Below are 17,629 nucleotides of genomic sequence, written 5' to 3' on the forward strand. Positions count from 1 at the left end.
GTAGAGGGGAACCTTTTGATCCGGCAGAGAAACCACATGAAATGTTTGGAAACCGAAGGGCTGCAACAGATGTGGCTGTATAACACATGTTGGCAGGGCTTCTTTTTTTTTTCCCTTTCTTCTTTTGGATTTTTTTTTTTAGACTTTTAAACTTCTAAACTTGGGTAAGCCTGTCGTTTGAATGCTTCCGTTATTTATTTCTGCCCTCAAAAGGGTGGGAAATTACACTGTTTTTTTTTACAGCAATGATCAGAAAGGGCTCCAGATGCTACAAAAAAAGTGGGGGGAGGGGGGGGGGAATTGGGAACACACCAGCAAAGGATACAACAGCTTTTCCTTGCTGGTAACAGGAGGCAGATCAAAGCACTGGTCTTTCTAGAAGGGAACTTTCACACTGCTACTTTTCTCTCATCTGGTTTCCTTCAATAGATTGGATCACAGCTTAATATTATAAGTTCCAGAAAGCATTGCAGTACTGCTCTTTGGAGTATGTTTCTCTCTCTCTCTCTCTCTCTCTCTCTCTCTCTCTCTCTCTCTCTCTCTCTCTCTCTCTCTCTCTCTCTCTGTGTGTGTGTGTGTGTGTGTGTGTATGCATAGGCTTTCCAGTCTGTGTTGACTCCTGGCAATTGCCTGACCTCATCCCTGCAATTCTTTTGGCAAGATTTCAGAAGTGCCACAGACTCCTTCCTAGACTGAGAAAAGATAATTGGCAGGTCACCCAGCTGGCTTTCACGCCTAAGGCAGGACTAGAACTCACAGTCTCCCAGTGATTGGCCCAAAATCACCCAGCTGGCTTTCACGCCTAAGGCGGGACTAGAACTCACAGTCTCCCAGTGATTGGCCCAAAATCACCCAGCTGGCTTTCACGCCTAAGGCGGGACTAGAACTCACAGTCTCCCGGTGATTGGCCCAAAATCACCCAGCTGGCTTTCACGCCTAAGGCGGGACTAGAACTCAGTCTCCCGGTGATTGGCGCAAAATCACCCAGCTGGCTTTCATGCCTAAGGCGGGACTAGAACTCACAGTCACCCGGTGATTGGCGCAAAATCACCCAGCTGGCTTTCACGCCTAAGGCGGGACTAGAACTCACAGTCTCCCAGTGATTGGCGCAAAATCACCCAGCTGGCTTTCACGCCTAAGGCGGGACTAGAACTCACAGTCTCCCGGTGATTGGGCCAAAGACACCCTGCTGGCTGTGTGTTTAAAGTGGGACTAGAACTCATGGTTTCCCAGTTTCTAGTCTGGCACCTCAACCAAACTGGCAAAACCGTTATCAGCGAGCACCATACTGGCCAAAGATTTCTGTGCGGGATAAAGCATAGGAAGATATTTGGCTAGCCACCCTATGAATGGCCTGGAAGAAAATTCCGAAAGATCCAATCACCTTTGACTTTATAAAAACTTTCCCAGCCAAAGAGAATTGCTCTTCATCCCTGGTGGATTGCTATTTACAGGTCTTCAGTATTAACCTATGACAGATACTGAGCCAAATGGATTTCCTTGGCCCTTCATTAACCAAACAAACAAACATTAACCAGCATGGATGCTTTCTTCGCTTTGCAAGTGGCAATGGGGGCCCCAGCATGTCCACCCATAGAACTGTCACTCTGATCTCCTTCAAATGCAAACAGAGAAGCAAACAACTCGACCTGGAAAGCTAACAAAACCATCCCAAGACATTCGTTTCCCGTATCGTATATATTGTATTTGGGGGGGGGGAATTCCCTCTGTCATCTCTGGAAGGCAGAAAAGGCTTCTTTGGGTCCTGCTTTCAATCATAACGGAAGAAACCAAAGATAAAAAAATCCAGCTGAGCTCTGAATACACCAATGCTACACTCATCAAATAGGTTTTACGACATGGGCCTTCAAACTTGGCTCTTTCATGACTTTTATGACTGAGGAATTCTGGGAGTTGAAGTCCACGTGTCATAAAAGGGTCAGGTTGGAAGACCCCAGTTTTACGATATTAAGGAAGTTGGATAAAGAGCCAATCCGAGTCCAGAGTAAACCTGGCAGAAGAATTAAACTCAGTTTTTAAAATCTCTCTTACTAAAAGGCACCATGACAGCGTCTGTCGTGTTAAAGCATACCAACTTGGAGACTGGACCACGATTAAACCACGATTGAGGTTCGGAACAGACAGGCCTATCGAATGATTATTTTGCACGTAACATAGCCGGAATCTCGAGTGAGTAGAGCAACAGAGATGACTTCACACTCAGCTCCCTGGAACCATCTGGAAGCTATTCTCAGAAGCAACTGGATGATGGATTGCAGAGACTTTTCATCAGGAGAATGGAGTTTTGGTCCCCCTTAAAAATTGTTTTCCTCTCATCGATATATCAATATTCTCTCCTTTACCTAGTCTTTCCTTTTTCCGTTGGACAGAGGAGGAGAGCGTTGAAAAACTGTCGCCCAACAAATAATTCTAATATCACAACTTCAGCTGGGTGTAGCAACTCTAAAGTCCCAGGTTTTGGAAGAGAAATCTTGTTCCCACCCACCCACCCATCCTCCAGCTTTTACTATAGTTCAGGGATCCCCAATCCCCGGTCCGTGGATTGGTACCGGGCCACGTCATGCCAGCAACCAACGGGTCCTCACAAACCAGCAAAGCCCCATCCGCGAGATGCAGGCAGCACACAAAACCACGCACCCTCCGGTCCGCGGAAAAACCTCTTTGCACCTAACCGGTGCCTGGTGCCCAAAAGGTTGGGGACCTCTGCTATAGTTAACAGTACTTACTCTCTCAACCGCCTTTGTAGAGGAGGCTAGTGTTAAGGGATAGTTTATAAGAGGAGAAAAACAAAAGGATTGCCCAAAGCTGTGTACGGAGATTTGAGGGGTGGGGTGGGGGGAAAGAGAACCTTTTATAAACAGCTCTCCAAGATCCAATCCGCTAAGGAAAACCAGGCTTTTTTTAAAAAAAAATTAAATAAATAAAAAGAGAGAGATTAATAGCCTGTTGAGGCCGACAGAGAAGGAATGCAGAACTGCAATTCTATTTCAGTTGCATAAAATAAGCTTCCCTCCTTGAGCGGCTTGCTTTTTTTTTCTGGCTTTGGACAAAGAAATCAGCCCAGCTTTTCATGCCGCTGACACCAGCACGTATTCCTGGTCATTTATGACTACCCAAGCAAGATTCCAGCTTCTTATGGGCTCTTTGGACAAGCCTTATGCCAAAAAGGAAAAATAAAAAAAAAAGCAATTGCTCGGAATTCTGTAGCTGGAATATGGAAACTCAAATTTGCATTTGCACTGGGACTCCTCCGAGTAACCCCCCCCCCCACAGCTACACTAACCCCCCCCCCGCCCCAACTCCGCACCTCAGAACGGGACAACTAGCTGCAGTCACAGGAGAACTCGCCGTGGGACAATTTAGCCATTCAATTTAATTATTTAAAATAAACCAAAAAATATATTTATTTATTTTTGTCGTTCACATTTCATTTTGTTCCTCCTTTAGCATTCCACCATTTCGTTGATATTAATGCAAGGGTCTTCCAACTGGGCAACTTGGAAGACTCGTGGACTTCGACTCCCGGAATTCCTCAGCCAGCCCCCTGAGGAATTCCGGGAGTTGAAGTCCACGAGTCTTCAAGTTGCCCACTTGGAAGACCCCTGTATTAGTGTAACTCTTTCTCCTGCGGCAAGTTGGCTATCGTGAGTGGGCCCTGGCGAGAGCTGGCCGCGGCAAAGGGCCATAGAGCCCTCGCTCCTTTCCCCAGAGCCTCTGCAGTTTGGTTAAAGACTGTTTAATTTTGTGCCGGAGGGATGTGGGGGGGAAAAAGTGAAAGAAACACAAAGAGGCAAATGCAACAACACCCGAAGACAAAACTCAAGGGAACCGAGAAAGGCCCAAAGCTTACCTGTTCCGGGTCGTCCCATGATGATCTCCTTCTTGGGGGTCGGGTGGCTGGTGTACTCTCCAGGGACAAGGAGAGGCAGGAGGGCAGCTGGGGAGGGGTGGAAGGCCACAGGCTGAAAAGGGGAGGACACACTGAAAACAGGTGGGGCTTGTTCGGGGACAGATGCTACGCTAGGCTGGCTGGAAGGCAGAGTTCGGCCCACATTAATGGGCACCGGCATTTGCAACTGCCCTTTGCCCGCCAGGTGTTCCTTGGAGCCGGCTTTCCCCGTCCTTGGGCTGCCCCCTCGGCTCTCCAGCGGCTTCTCTGTGAACTTGGAGGGCAACGGGACATCGGGGTTGCGCACAATCACGGGGGAGTCCCTCTGCACGGCAGGCACCCTCCTCACGGTGGGGCTCGGATCGGAGGTCAGTCCAGCTGGCGGGGGCACCAGCAAGAGCGGGGAGGCCTGCTGGGAGCGCGAGGAAAAGGACCCAGCGCCCGCAGGCGACACGGCCCGGAAGCCCGCAGGGGTGGAAGGGGTGGGGGTGTGGGAAATGGATTCCACGCCCGAATCAAGACTGTCGTTCTTGTGGAAGTCGGCCGCCGAGCTGGTGCTGCTGTGGTGCGACTCGGCTTTCCGTTTACTGGGACTCATTGGCACGGTGAAGGTGAGGTTGGTCTGAAAGCTGATGCCCGAATGATGGCGCTCCCGGGAGGTGGCGTGGTGCAACATCTCGGGGCTCAGCACGGCACCCCCGACTCCCTTCGGGGTGCTGGCACTCACATGGCGGCTGCGAGCGGTGGCCCGCTGGATGACGGGCGAAGCATTAATGGGGCTGAAGTTGGCTGGACGGAAGCCAAAGAGAGGGGAAGGGGAGGGGGAGGGGGCGGGGGAGAAGGGCGACTGGTTGGAGACCGGCGAGAAAGATGGGGTGCCCGAACGGGAGCTGCCCAGGGACACCAGCATGACGGCAGCTTCACACTCGTCAAACTCAAAGCGTGACAAATCGGCAGGAGCCACCAGCCGAGGCCGCGAGTCCCCGCGGGCACTGCTGGCCTCACTGTCCCGCGAAGTTTCGTCCCAGTCAAATTCGGCGCTGCCCTCCCGCAAACCACTGGCTCGGCCTTCTGACAGGCTTTCCATTTCCTTGGTGCGCATGGAGAGGTGACGCGAGCAGTAACCCCGCCGCTGGGACTCCTTCATGCAGCCGTCCCGCGAGCAGAGTCGGCGCCACTGCTTCCCATTGAACTTCTTGCGGATGCCGTTGGGGGTACACACCACGTCCCCTTTCTTGTACTTCTGCTGGGCAGCGGTGAGGGGTGTGCGGGAGCGAGAGGAGCCCGGCGTGCTGCACTTGTCCACGGACATCACACTGCTGCTGCGGCTTCCACTGGCTTCCGGACTCAGCAAGGGCGACCGCTGCTCAGGAAGGCGAGGGAAGGCTGGCGACTTCGGAGGGGAGAGGATCTGGGGTGGCACCACCATGGACTTCTCCTCTGCCCGCACCCCAGCGCTGATCTTGGATACTTCGGCATCTTCGGGCTGCTTGGGCTCAGGGCCCGAGAGAGACAGAGCTACTTCCTCTGGCTCTGGCAACGGCGTCGTCGTTTTGGCTGGCTTGTTGCCTTCAGAAGGATCGTCAGAATGCCATGGGGAGCGCAGAAGGCGCAGGGCCGAGCGGGGCACCCAGGCGGAGTCCTTGCAGGTGGCACTGGCAGTTCCAGGGAGAACCACCGAACGGTTGAATCGCACTTTGTAGGAAGCGGGCTTGATACTGACTTCCACCACCGTGCCTTCCTGGTAAGCTGTCTCCTCGGGGTCCACACAAGCACAGACTGGGGTACCCACGGTCAAAGCCCCAGGGGGAGGGGTAGCATCCAGCACAATATCCACAGCAGCAGACCCCAGGGCCCCTTCATAATACGCTGTGACCCGGTCCGCCACAAACTGCACCCCCAAGTCCTGCCCCCGCCTAACCTGCTTCACAATGGCTGGCTGGAAGAGTCCCTCCCGCTGAGCCAGCACCCGCTGGGAACGCAGCTGGCGCAGGTCGTACGCGCTGGGGGGCATCGCCCACATGTTTCCCAACCCCTTGTCATTCTCATCTGCAGAGTGCTCGCTGGCTGTGTCCGTGCTGGAAGAAGGACAGCGGCGAGGCTCATCCTCCGAGGCGATGGCTACGTTCTCGCTGCCGTTCGATTCTTCACCCCCAGGGTACTTGCGGCATGGCGCCCGGGACTTAAACGTAGCCGTCTTGCGGTTCAAGGAGGCTTCTGTCCCGCAGGCCTCGGGCCCCATCTGTGCTTCACCTTCGGGCAGTTTGTAGGGGTCATCGTGAGCTCCGGCCAAGTCCCTCAGGCTGGGGTCCATCTGTACTTGCATGCGCCGGGCACCCACAAAAGCCGGGGTTTGATCGGGCGCCTCCTCTTCTGCTCCTTCTTCAAGCGTGGGGCCCTCGTCAATGGCGGTCTTGCGCTTCTGAGTTTTGGCTCGGGTGGAGGGTGGAGAGCGGCTGCAGCAGCTGCTACTGGAAGAGGAGGAACTGGCCACCTTTCTCACCGGTTTCATCTTCCTCCCAGGCTGGGCATAGACTCAGGGAGCTAAAAGGAAAAGACAAGAAGGAGGTTACGGGGCCATCCTCCGTTCCACCACTCCCCTGTAATCGGATTTCTCCAATCATCAACTTAATCCTTCGAGCTCAAGAAGTCTGAAATTTTGGCTTTAAAGTGGACGTGTTTTGAAATGTGAGCAAAATAACTTCCCTGCTTGAGCCATAAACCACTCATTAATAAATATGTACTTCCTCGGCTGTTTGTCACTTCTAAGGAGGACTCAATGCCTCTTCGCTTTGTGTCTGTTATCCTCATCCAATTCCTTATCCTGAACTTTCTAAACTCCAAACTGTAAGAAGGCCTCAATTCCAGCCTGGGAGCTGGAAATAAATAAGGATGCACACTTTTAACAAACTACACGTTATATATAAATACAAAAAGAAATTATGCAATAATATCTATATGCAGGCAAAGGGGTGGGGTTTTTTTTGTATTTAAATGTAAACCCATCCTAAAGGGAGAGGGTGGCGGTCTAGGCACTTACTTCTCCTGAAACAAGCAAAGAATTAATTTAAAATAAATCTGGGATTTATGTGCTAAATAAATGATACAAAATAAGGTCACACACACACACACACACACACACACACACAGAGAGAGAGAGAGAGAGAGAGAGAGAGAGAGAGAGAGAGAGAGAGAGAGAGAGAGAGAGAGAGAGAGAGAGAGAGAGATCTATTTTATTCAACATCAGGAGTTCCAGCAATTTTAATATTAGATACCAATTCAGTGACAATGTAAGTACAGGAGAGATTACAACTTCCATTGTTATTATGTTCAAAATATCCCAATAATGTGGATTTAGCTTGGTGTCTACCTGAACCCAGCGTTTCTGGTTACAAACCATGACTTATAGCTTAGCATCCATCCACTGTAGCTTATTGCATCATGAGTAAAGCAAACAATGGCTTGGTATGAGATATGAAGCCGATCTTTAGCTGCATTTTAAATCATGCAGAAACACCTTTATATATGTATGTATGTATGTATGTATGTGTTTATGTATGTATGTATATATGTATGTGTGTGCGTGCATGTATGTATATGTATATATGTGTGTGTGTGTGTGTGTGTGTGTGTGTGTATATATGTATGTAAGTATATGTGTGTGTGTATGTGTGCGCACGCGTGCATCTAAGTAGAAACAAATGTGACCTTTAACACTGGTGATTCTGCTGAAGGACATCCCTGGAGTTCAATGAAGTCCCAAAGAGTGAACTACTTTCTCCAATATTAATTATAATATACATAAATATTAGAGAGTCTGCTTGCTCTAGTGGTGAAGGCACCAGGCTAAAAAGCAGGAGATGGTGAGTTCTAATCTGACCTTAGGCAAGAAAGCTGGCTGGGTGGCTTGGGTAACTTTAGTCCCTCTCTCTCTACCCAACCCTCCTCACAGGGTTGTTGTTGTGGGGAAAAATAAGAGAAGGAATGTGTGTTGGATGTGTTCCTTGTCGTGATTTGTTTGTCAAGATAATAAAGGGATGAGAAAAAAATAAATAGCTCAAACCTAGCCATTTTCTTCACACTTTAGCAAAGCACATTGACTCAATGTTCTCTCATTCATTCACTATCAACCTTAGCCCAACCGAGAAGATTCCAAATTTTATAGGCTTAAACTTATAGGCAATACTGGAGGAACTTAATTCATTTCTGATAGTAAATTACAGCAGGGAAGTGAATACAGAACTGTTTGGAGGCCTCCCAAAGAGTCCTGAATTCTTGTCTTCTTGCTGGCCAGAGAGGAGAGGAGGGTGCAAAGGAATGCAGAATGGTCAAGTAGAGACAGAGGCCAATTTTTTTTCCTTTTCCCCCACCCTACCTCAAAAAAAAAATTAAAGCCAAGGGGGGGACGGGGAGACAGAGTCTTCCTGGAAAAAAAGCAATCTAAGGATTGACTCTACAATATTCATATTGTTATCACTCGAAACCTCCTCCTTCCAGCTTGCAAAGGTCCGCTGTTTGTGAAGGACTGCAGATGTGGTGCCAATGGCCCTTCTAAGCTTCCAATCAGTTCCATGTGTGAAGTCTCCTTGCCCCCCTTTTCCTTAGGTGTCCGGCCTGAGCCTTGCCTTTATTTTAATGGCCAGAATTCTGTGTATGCTTAGAGGCATTCCTTCTCCATTACATCACACATCTCCTTGGCATCGAATTCAGATTCCTTGCAACTAGGGAGGCTTGCAAAGGATCCAGCCCCCGGCGTTCCTCCTCACAGCCCTCCTCCCAACCTCCTCCGACTCCCCCAGCCCCAAAATCCCCGGTGGGAGAATCTCCGGAAGGGATTTTCCAGAGTCACCCTCTTATTCTTGCTCTCCGCCTTAGCTTGTGCCATCTTTCCTCCTCCTCCTCCTCCTCCTCCCTTCTCTTTCAAAAGCCATCCCCTCCTCCAGCAGGTGACCTTGCTCACTTTCTCCCCCCCCCCACTCCACCTTCAATGCTTTCCAAAAGCTGCGATCCTTCTCTTGGATCTTTACGGATCCCTCCCTCTCTCCCTTCCCCCCCTCCCCCAATTCTGCACTTGGGGAAGACCCTCCCATGTTATGCAACTCCTCTACTTACCAGCCTCTCCGTCCCACTCCTGCTACAGGCAGGCACCGGCCAGAGCTTTCCTGTCAATCCCTCTCTATCCCATAATAACTGGCATTGGGTCTCAGCTTGGAACCTTGCCTCCTCGGTGCCATCCCATAATAAACATGCCTGCGCTCGCTCGCTTTCTCTCTCTCTCTCTCTCTCACTCTCCCTCTCTCACGCACACACACACATGCAAACAGACACGCAACCCAGCCCCTGCATTCTGACGGGGGGGGAAAAAAGGGCAAAGTTGGGGGCGCTCCTGGATTCCCCCCCACCTTTTTTTCCTTTTCCTTTTCCTTTTCCTTTTTTTTTTTTTTGGCCAAAGGGTTGTCCCAGCTCTGCAGGTTCTCTCTGGGGCGAACCATTACAACTTGTGGGGGGTGGGGAATGCCCCGGCTGCCAGAGTTGGTACCTCCCCAGCATAATTGAGGGTGGGAGTGGGGGGGAAACAAATCCATAAAGTTGGGTCTGCCCTGGATTCCTCCTCCTACTTTGAAAGGGTCCGGGGGCAAATGTCTCCTTCTGCAAATCTTTCCCTTTCTCCCCCCCCCCCGCCCTGCCTTAGTGCAGCGCTTTCCAACCTTAGGAACTTGAAGATGCGTGGACTTCAACTCCCAGAATTCCCCAGCCAGCATAGCTGGCTGGGGAATTCTGGGAGTTGAAGTCCACGCATCTTCAAGTTCCTAAGGTTGGGAAACGCTGCCTTAGTGTGTGTGTGTGTGTGTGTGGAGGGGGGGTGTTAAAGTTGGCACCTCCCAGCCCCCTTACCTGAACGGTTCCCCCTCTTCCAGAGGGCTTCAGCAGAGCCAAAGTCTGTCTCCAGGAAATCTTGGAACAGTCCAACTCCCCCCCTCTCCCCTTTCCCCCCCCCGTCCCCGATGGTCCAGCCCGAGCCCCTCTCGGCCCCTCCGAGCCCCTTTTACTCCAACAGACAAAATGGTGAATGAATCTGGACCAGCTGGAAGAGCCGTCCAATCGGCACCCACAACTCGCTGACAGATTTTCGCCGCAGCCAACGACGCCTCACGGCTGCTTTCCCGTGCGCCGCCTCCCAAGACCGACAGCAAGCGCCGCCTATCGGCGCTGAAGAGGGAGGGCTGCGCCGTTCAAAGGACTCCTGCCCCGCCCTGGAGAGGAGCACTTACAGTAACCTGTGAAAAGGCGACTTCGGGGAGGAGGGGAAGAAACTTGACATACAGTAGCCAATAGGAATGAAGAGGTGGAGCCAGAAGACAGACTTGTTTACCTGGCGCAAGGCGAACAGGAAGAAGGAACCTACTCTAAGCCTCATGGGACATGTAGTCTCTCCAGGGCTCCCTTCTTTAGCTGATTAAACAGTTCTGCTAGCCCAGAAAAACTTTTAATTCCCAGAAGGTACCGCGAAACGAGGCTGGGTGAAGGAGTGAGAGTCCGACTTTGCGATACTTGTAATTTTGCACCTTATCCTTCCTATCGGGAAAGACACCCCTAAGGAAGGAAAGACACCAACTCCCATGCTGCACCAGGGCAAAGCCATTCCCGTCTTCGAACTGCTGGGGCGCGCGCAAAGCCTCACGGCCGTAGTAGTCTCGGAGCCCACAAAGTGTTACAGAAGAAACCAGGAAGTTCTCCTAGACGGGGGAACAACTCCCAAGATGCAGCGCGCACCGTGGCTCTTGAAAAGTGGAGGTGCCGGATATTTCGCGCGAGCGAAAATCTTCAGGAGCGGCGCTTAGGACCGGACAAGTGGAAGGACGCGAGAGCGAAAAGACTAGGGCACCCATCATGCTTTGAGGAAATAGAGCTCCTGAACAAGCCCAGAACCGGCGCGCGGATTCCATGGGAACTGTAGTCCGCAGCGGCGACCCTTCGTTCCGATTTCCTGGGGACTTCCCTATTGGAAAACTACTACTCCCATCAGGCTATGCGGGTTACCTCGAGTCCGTCCCCTCCCCCCTGTAGGACTGCAAAGTACAACTCCTGAGGTGAGGGAAGGTAGACTTCGTTCCCATCAGAAATCTCCTCACGGGAGGGCTCATTTGAATCCTATTTGCATGTCATTAGCATATGCATCAACTTACCGGCGGTCCGCTCCTGGCCTGTCTTATCCCGGCCGGGCCCCTTGCACTTCCCCTCAGCAACAGAGGAGCCAGCGCCGACAACGCCGCGACCAATCAGCGTCCGGACCGGGATCCCTTTTCCCCCACGTGGGGATAGAGAGGCGGGACCAACAGCAGCCAATCCTGACCTGGGGCGGCCGAAGAATGAGGTCATCATGGTGCAGCTTGATTGGTGGCTGTCGCTAAGGTCGGCGGCCAATCAGAAAACGCTTCCAACAGGACAAGAACGGGCGAGAAATCGCGTGTGTTTGGCAACGTGGGAATGAGGTCGTTCTTCGGAGTGAGGGTTTCTCGCCTGCGTGTGCGTGTGCATGCGTTGCGTTTTCCCACCTGCTCTTCTCTTTTCCCCCTTTCTTATTGCCTAAAGCAGGGGTCTTCAAACTTGGCCCTTTTATGACTTGTGGACTTCAACTCCCAGAATTCCTCAGCCAGGCATGCTGGCTGAGGAATTCTGGGAATTGAAGTCCACAAGTCATAAAAGGGCCAAGTTTGAAGACCCCTGGCCTAAAGTCAATGGGGACAGTGTTGTTTTTTAGCCCACGGTTGTGCGCGATCCTTCGAGGAGGTGCACAGGGCGATCGTAGCAAAAACGTTACCCGAAGGACCTTATGGCCGAGCCTGGCCCGGCCCTGCCCTGCCCAAACAGGAGAGGCGCGTGCAGAGAAAGTGCACGCGGGACTTTGGAAGGCAACCCAATTCCCAGGACTGCAGTTCTGGGAGACTTGCAGGAAGAGAGGAAAAGTTCCAGCTCTTGTATCTCTTTTAATGTTTGGGCTGTGTCCGTATAGAGCAGGGATGTCTGACCGTGGCAACTTTAAGACTTGTGGACTTCAACTCCCAGCGTTCTCCATGCTGGCTGGGGAATTCTGGGAGTTGAAGTCTACAAGTCTCAAAGTCGCCAAGGTTGGACACCCATAATGGATAGATGAATATGCCCCAGCAATCATAAAATGGTTGCATTTATACCCCACCTTCCCACTGTCCTTCCCCCAACCCTCCATCTACTTCAAAGTATGCACCCATTTCCTCCGGGATCTGAACGCATGGTGTTGATCCTCTCATTCTATCTTCACAACAACCCTGGGAGGTAGGATAGGAGAGCAAGTGGGGACTATTTGCAAAACTGATATGTGGCTTTCTTCCATTGCTGATCTTTTATAAATTCTGGCCATAAGTGGACGGCACAGATTTTTGCCAGCAATGTTGCAAGTGGGTGAATTGCAGAGTGTAACGCGGAAAGGGAAGGTAGCGTGTTCGTTCAAAGCATGAAATTAATGTGTGGGAGATACAGAGGTGCAGAAAAGGCCTGATCAGGAGACCTGGGATTTTCCAGATCTTGGGGGCGGGAGTTGTTGGTGCAACCCTACAACTAGGATTTGTGGCTGCTTGTTTCAGACACCGTAAGGCAGTGCCTCTCAGCACACAGAGTGGCCTGTTCCCATCACCACCACCTTGCCTTAAGGGATCCTGTGTATAAAGCTTTGCCAAAGTTGCCAAATGACTCGAGGGCGAAGTGCTACTTACTATTTGCAGGAAACTTTTTTGCTGCAAAGACGGTGCTTTGAAGTTGCATACAATGTTCTCCAGTCTGCAGGCTTCTCTGCTTTGGGACAGAAAAGAAATACAAAGAGTCGTTAACTGACAATCGTTTGTTTAGAGAGGGTTCAAAGTTACGATGGCACTTTGAAAAAAGTGACTTACAATGGGGTCCTCGCACTTATAACCACTGCAGCATCCCCCCCATCGCATGTTCAAAATTTGGGTGCTTGACAGCTGCCACGTATTTACGATGGGTTGCAGCGTCTCAGATCACATGATCCCCGTTTGTGACGTTCTCAGGCCCGCTTTCTGACAAGTGAAGTCAAAGGGGGAAGCTGGATTCACTTAACGACCATGTGATTCATTAACGACTGCAGTGATTCACTTATCAACTGGCAAAAAAAAGTATCATAAAATCAAGTGTGCCTCACTTAGCCACTGTGTCGCTTAGCAACGGAAACTCTGGCCCCCAGTGTGCTCATAAGCCAAGGACCGGCTCTAGACAGGCATCAAAAATGCAGCACTTTCTCTGGCTTTATATCCATGTTTCTTACCAATCCTGCTCCGTGCGAAACATTTTGAACATACAAAACAGGTGGAAAGTTGCAGAGATGTGAGAATCTGCAGGGAGGGGATTTGTCCAAGTTGCTTGTTAGTGGTCTGTCCATGTGAGAATGATCCCGGTGGTTAGCAAGGCAGGGAAACGTACTCCCTGTAGTAAATTAGTTTGTAGATTCAGGCGTGGTTTATTCTAGAATAAGTATGGCAACAGCTAGACCTGGCCAGTCTCTTACTAGCTGGAGGCTACATTTTTGGAAAGAAAGAAGCTATAATGAGGTAAGCTTCTGTAGTCCTCAGCACTGTGTAACCACAATTGGGACCGGAAAATTCAGTGTTAAGCAATATAATCATTAAGTAAGACATGAGGTGACCGTGATTTGCAACTTTTCCTGTTGGCTTCCCCACTGACTTTGTCAGAAGCCAGCCGGGAAGGTCGCAGATGGAGAACTCATGGCCCTTGGGAGGCTGAACCACCACAAATGCAAGCCAGGTATCCAGATTGTGATCACATGATTGTGGGGAATGCTGCGATGGCCGTAAGTGTGAGGACCAGTCCTAAGGCACTTTGTTAGTGCCCCTGTAACTTTGAAGATCACGTGATCCCCTTTTGCAACCTTCTGACAAGCCAAGTCAGAGGTAGGCAACCTTGGCTCTTTTATGACTCGTGGACTTCAACTCCCAGAATTCCTGAGCCAGCCACGCTGAGGGGAAAGGGAGAGGTTTCCAAGCTGAGCCATGCTGGCTCAGGAATTCTGGGAGTTGAAGTCCACGAGTCATAAAAGAGCCAAGGTTGCCTACCCCTGAAAGATGAACTCACTGCTAGCTGGAGAACTGTTCAAAGTTACGGCCGACCTCCCAAAAGCTACTTATAACCCAGATTTGAAGTTTGGATGGCCATCACCCCCACTCCATGGTCACATGACCATATGTGGGACACTCGGCAACCAGCCCGCATTTACGACCGCTTGCAGCACCCTGTGGTCACCTGCGTGTGATTTACAACACTTTAATGCACTATTTTCTCATGTCTCCTCTTCCCCGTTGTCTGTCCGAGCTATAGCGTCCCCTTAGGGCAGGGGTAGGCAACCTGGGCTCTTTTATGATTCGTGGACTTCAACTCCCAGAATTCCTCAGCCAGGCATGCCTAGCTGAGGAATTCTGGGAGTTGAAGTCCACGAGTAATAAAAGAGCCAAGGTTGCCTACCGTTGAGCAAAGTCAGTGGGGCAACCGTGTTACTAAACAACTGTACTGATTCACTTAACTGGGGCAAGGAAGGTCTTAACATTCACTTAACAACCGTCTCGCTTAGCGACAGAAATTTGGGGCTGGATTGTGGTTGTGAAACGAGGACTACCTGTATACTTCCAAATGAAAAGTGTTAGTTATAAAAGGGCTCCAGTGCTCCTTTGGAGGGTTTTTTTTAAGGCTATCAGTAGCTGGAAGGGGCTCCTGGTTTCAACCCCAAGCTTAATTCAAACATGGGTTTTATTTTATGGTATCTCTTCTGTTTCTTAAGCATAGGTATTTTGGAAACTTTCCTTGCAAACGGAATTATTGCTGTACGTGCACACCCAAAAAATCCTTTGTTCGCAAGTCTCTCAGGTGACCAGGAGTCTAGACATGTACAAACTGATTCTGCCCTGTGTGCCTTTGGTTTGCCTTGGCTGCAAACCAGTGGGGGGGAAAAAATATCTTGAAACGTTTGAAAATATGCAGCGCTTTAAAAACACAGTTGGTGCAGTCAAAGCTGATGCAGGCAAAAGAAAACATAAGGATTACTGTGCCTCGACTTTGTTAAAGTTGCCGTTTTGGCTTGCAACACTGAGCAGCTTTAGAGGCGGTGCAAAATGTTTATTTAAGCGATATGTGGTGGGATCGTTGTCAATATGCAAAGGTCAAGATGTAGGGTAATAAAAGCCACTTTAAATTTCTTCAGAATGAATCGTTTGTGTACATCTTCAGATAGATCTGTTTGCTGTGTGAAGTCAAGGGGGGGTGCTTTTTTCTTTGTTTTTTTTTTTTTTTTTGGTTTTTCCTCGTGCCGTGTCTAAAAGGTGAGATGGATCCTGCAGTAGGGATGTAGACAATGCCTGAATGGGAATAAAATATCTTGCACATCATAGGTACCAATCCTTGGTCTTAAATTTAGAAAGTCCATCGCCTCTTCATGGAAATCCATAGGTTGATTTTTGAATAGAAATTGAAATCAAATATCTGGAGCAGGGCTAGGCAACCTTGGCTCTTTTATGACTTGTGGACTTCAGCTCCCAGAATTCCTGAGCCAGCATGGCTCAGCTTGGAAACCTCTCCCCCCTGAGCATGGCTGGCTCAGGAATTCTGGGAGTTGAAGTCCACAAGTCATAAAAGAGCCAAGTCATAAAAGAGCCTAGCCCTCCCGATCTGGAGGATTCATTTTCTCAGATGTGTTACAGGTAATTCTCTATGTATGACTACAATTCCGCCAAAATTCCCACTGTTAAGCGAGACAGCTGTTTCAATGATGTCCAATTTTATGGCTTTTTTTTTGGCCACGATTATTAAGCAAACAGCACAGTTGTTAAGCCAATCCGGCTTCCCCCATTTGCATTGTCTGTTGATCACATGACCCTGAGACTCTGTAACCGTTGTGACGACGTGTCGGTTGTCGAGTGCCCAATTTTTTATCACGTGATGGTGGGGACGCTGCAATGGTCGTAAGTGCAGGGACCGGTTTACAGTGCTGTTGTAACTTCCAATGGTTGCTAAACGAATGGTTATAAACAGTGGCGGGATTCAAATAGGGGAACAACAGGTTCTCTGTGTGGATGCCGCTTCCGGAAGTCCATTCTGGGCCTGGGCAACAAAAAAATAGCTACCGGTTCTGCTGAAGTGGTGTGAACCAGCTGAATCCCACCACTGGTTATAAGTCAAAGACTACCTGCAGTTTCAAAATGTTGGAGGTGGGTTTCCCCTTAAAATTAGAAGGAAATCAACAGAATTGCAACCAACGACTGGAAATAATAGATTCCCCCCCCATTAATTCTGAGTCTTGGCAAATTTCCAACCTTGCTGCATTCCAGAACTGGTCCTGCAACATCCTCTCGTAATTTTTCCAAACAAACACTATTGATGCTGTAATGGCCGTCCCAGAAGGAAGAATGCGGCTTTTATTTTAGAAACTCGGTTCCATTTATATCATATTTTCCACTTTGCTTTCTTTTGTGATTTTGACCTCCCCCAACTGGAAGGAGGAAGAGAGAAAAAAATTATCTCGCCCTGTTAAGTCTCTTCTTACAAAGAACCAGACGTGGGATTTGTGCCGTGCCACGTCAAGATTCGAATCTTGCCGTCCCTTATTGGCAAAACAGAATTGTTCTCTTCGTTTCCACGCGGGCCGAAGGGAAGTTCACAAAAAATATACAGTTCTTACATTGGGACCCGGCTGTAGTCAAAGCCCCGTATTTGCAGTTAAGGAATTAAAAAGACGCTGTGTATCACAAATCAGTCCGGTAGCACCTTTTCCTTTTAGCCTGTTTTATTAAGAGACTCCAGAAAGAGTGCAGAGAAGAGCAACAAAGATGATCAGGGGACTGGAGGCTAAAACATATAAATAACGGTTGCTGGAATTGGGTATGCCTAGTTTAATGAAGAGAAGGATGTGGGGGGACATGATGGCAGTGTTCCAATATCTCAGGGGCTGCCCCAAAGAAGAGGGAGTCAAGCTATTCTCCAAAGCACCTGAAGGCAGGACAAGGAGCAACGGATGGAAACTCATCAAGGAGAGAGGCAGCCTGGAATTAAGGAGAAACTTCCTGACACTTAGAACAATTAACCAGTGGAACAATCTGCCTCCAGAAGCTGTGAATGCTCCAACACTGGAGGATTTTAAGAAGAGACTGGACAGCCATTTGCCTGAAATGGTATAGGGTTTCCTGCCTGAGCAGGGGGTTGGTCTAGATGACCTCCAAGGTCCCTTCCAACTTTATTATTATTATTATTATTATTATTATTATTATTATTATTATTATTATTATTATTATTATTATTATTATTATCAGTGAAGGACAATATTTGTAGCTCAGGGCTGAAATGAGGGGTCCTTGGTGCTCTCTGAGCTTGGTTGTTTTCTTGCAGACCTTTCATTAACAGGTAACCTCATCAGTGCTCGGAGAACTATGTTACAAAACTTACAACTACAGGGATTCACTTAATAACTGTGGCAAGAAAGGTCATAAAATGGGGCAGGACTCACTGGCTTAACTATTGGAAGTTTTGGGCTGAGTTGTAGCCGTTAAGTTGAGGACCACTTGTATCTTAAGCTGAGGAAGTTCCCCAGGTGACTTTTTCAGCCCAACCTGCCTTGCTGTGGGGAGGGGGGGGTGTTTGTGGGGCAAATTGGGGAGTGGGCGATAT

At 49.5% G+C, this 17,629-nt stretch overlaps 1 protein-coding gene across 1 annotated transcript in view; it reads right to left on the minus strand.

Moving 5' to 3' along the window:
• Positions 1-11,149, minus strand: part of CIC (capicua transcriptional repressor) — a 46,858-nt gene extending 35,709 nt beyond the window's left edge. The window contains 2 exon segments of the mRNA XM_083369376.1: positions 3,872-6,454; positions 11,098-11,149. Of these exon segments, the coding sequence (XP_083225502.1) occupies positions 3,872-6,422 (2,551 nt within the window). The 5' untranslated portion in view covers positions 6,423-6,454; positions 11,098-11,149.
• Between the last annotated feature and the right edge of the window lie 6,480 nt (positions 11,150-17,629).

This window comes from Vipera ursinii (genome assembly GCF_947247035.1).
Source record: "Vipera ursinii genome assembly, chromosome: 9".
NCBI lineage: Eukaryota > Metazoa > Chordata > Lepidosauria > Squamata > Viperidae > Vipera > Vipera ursinii.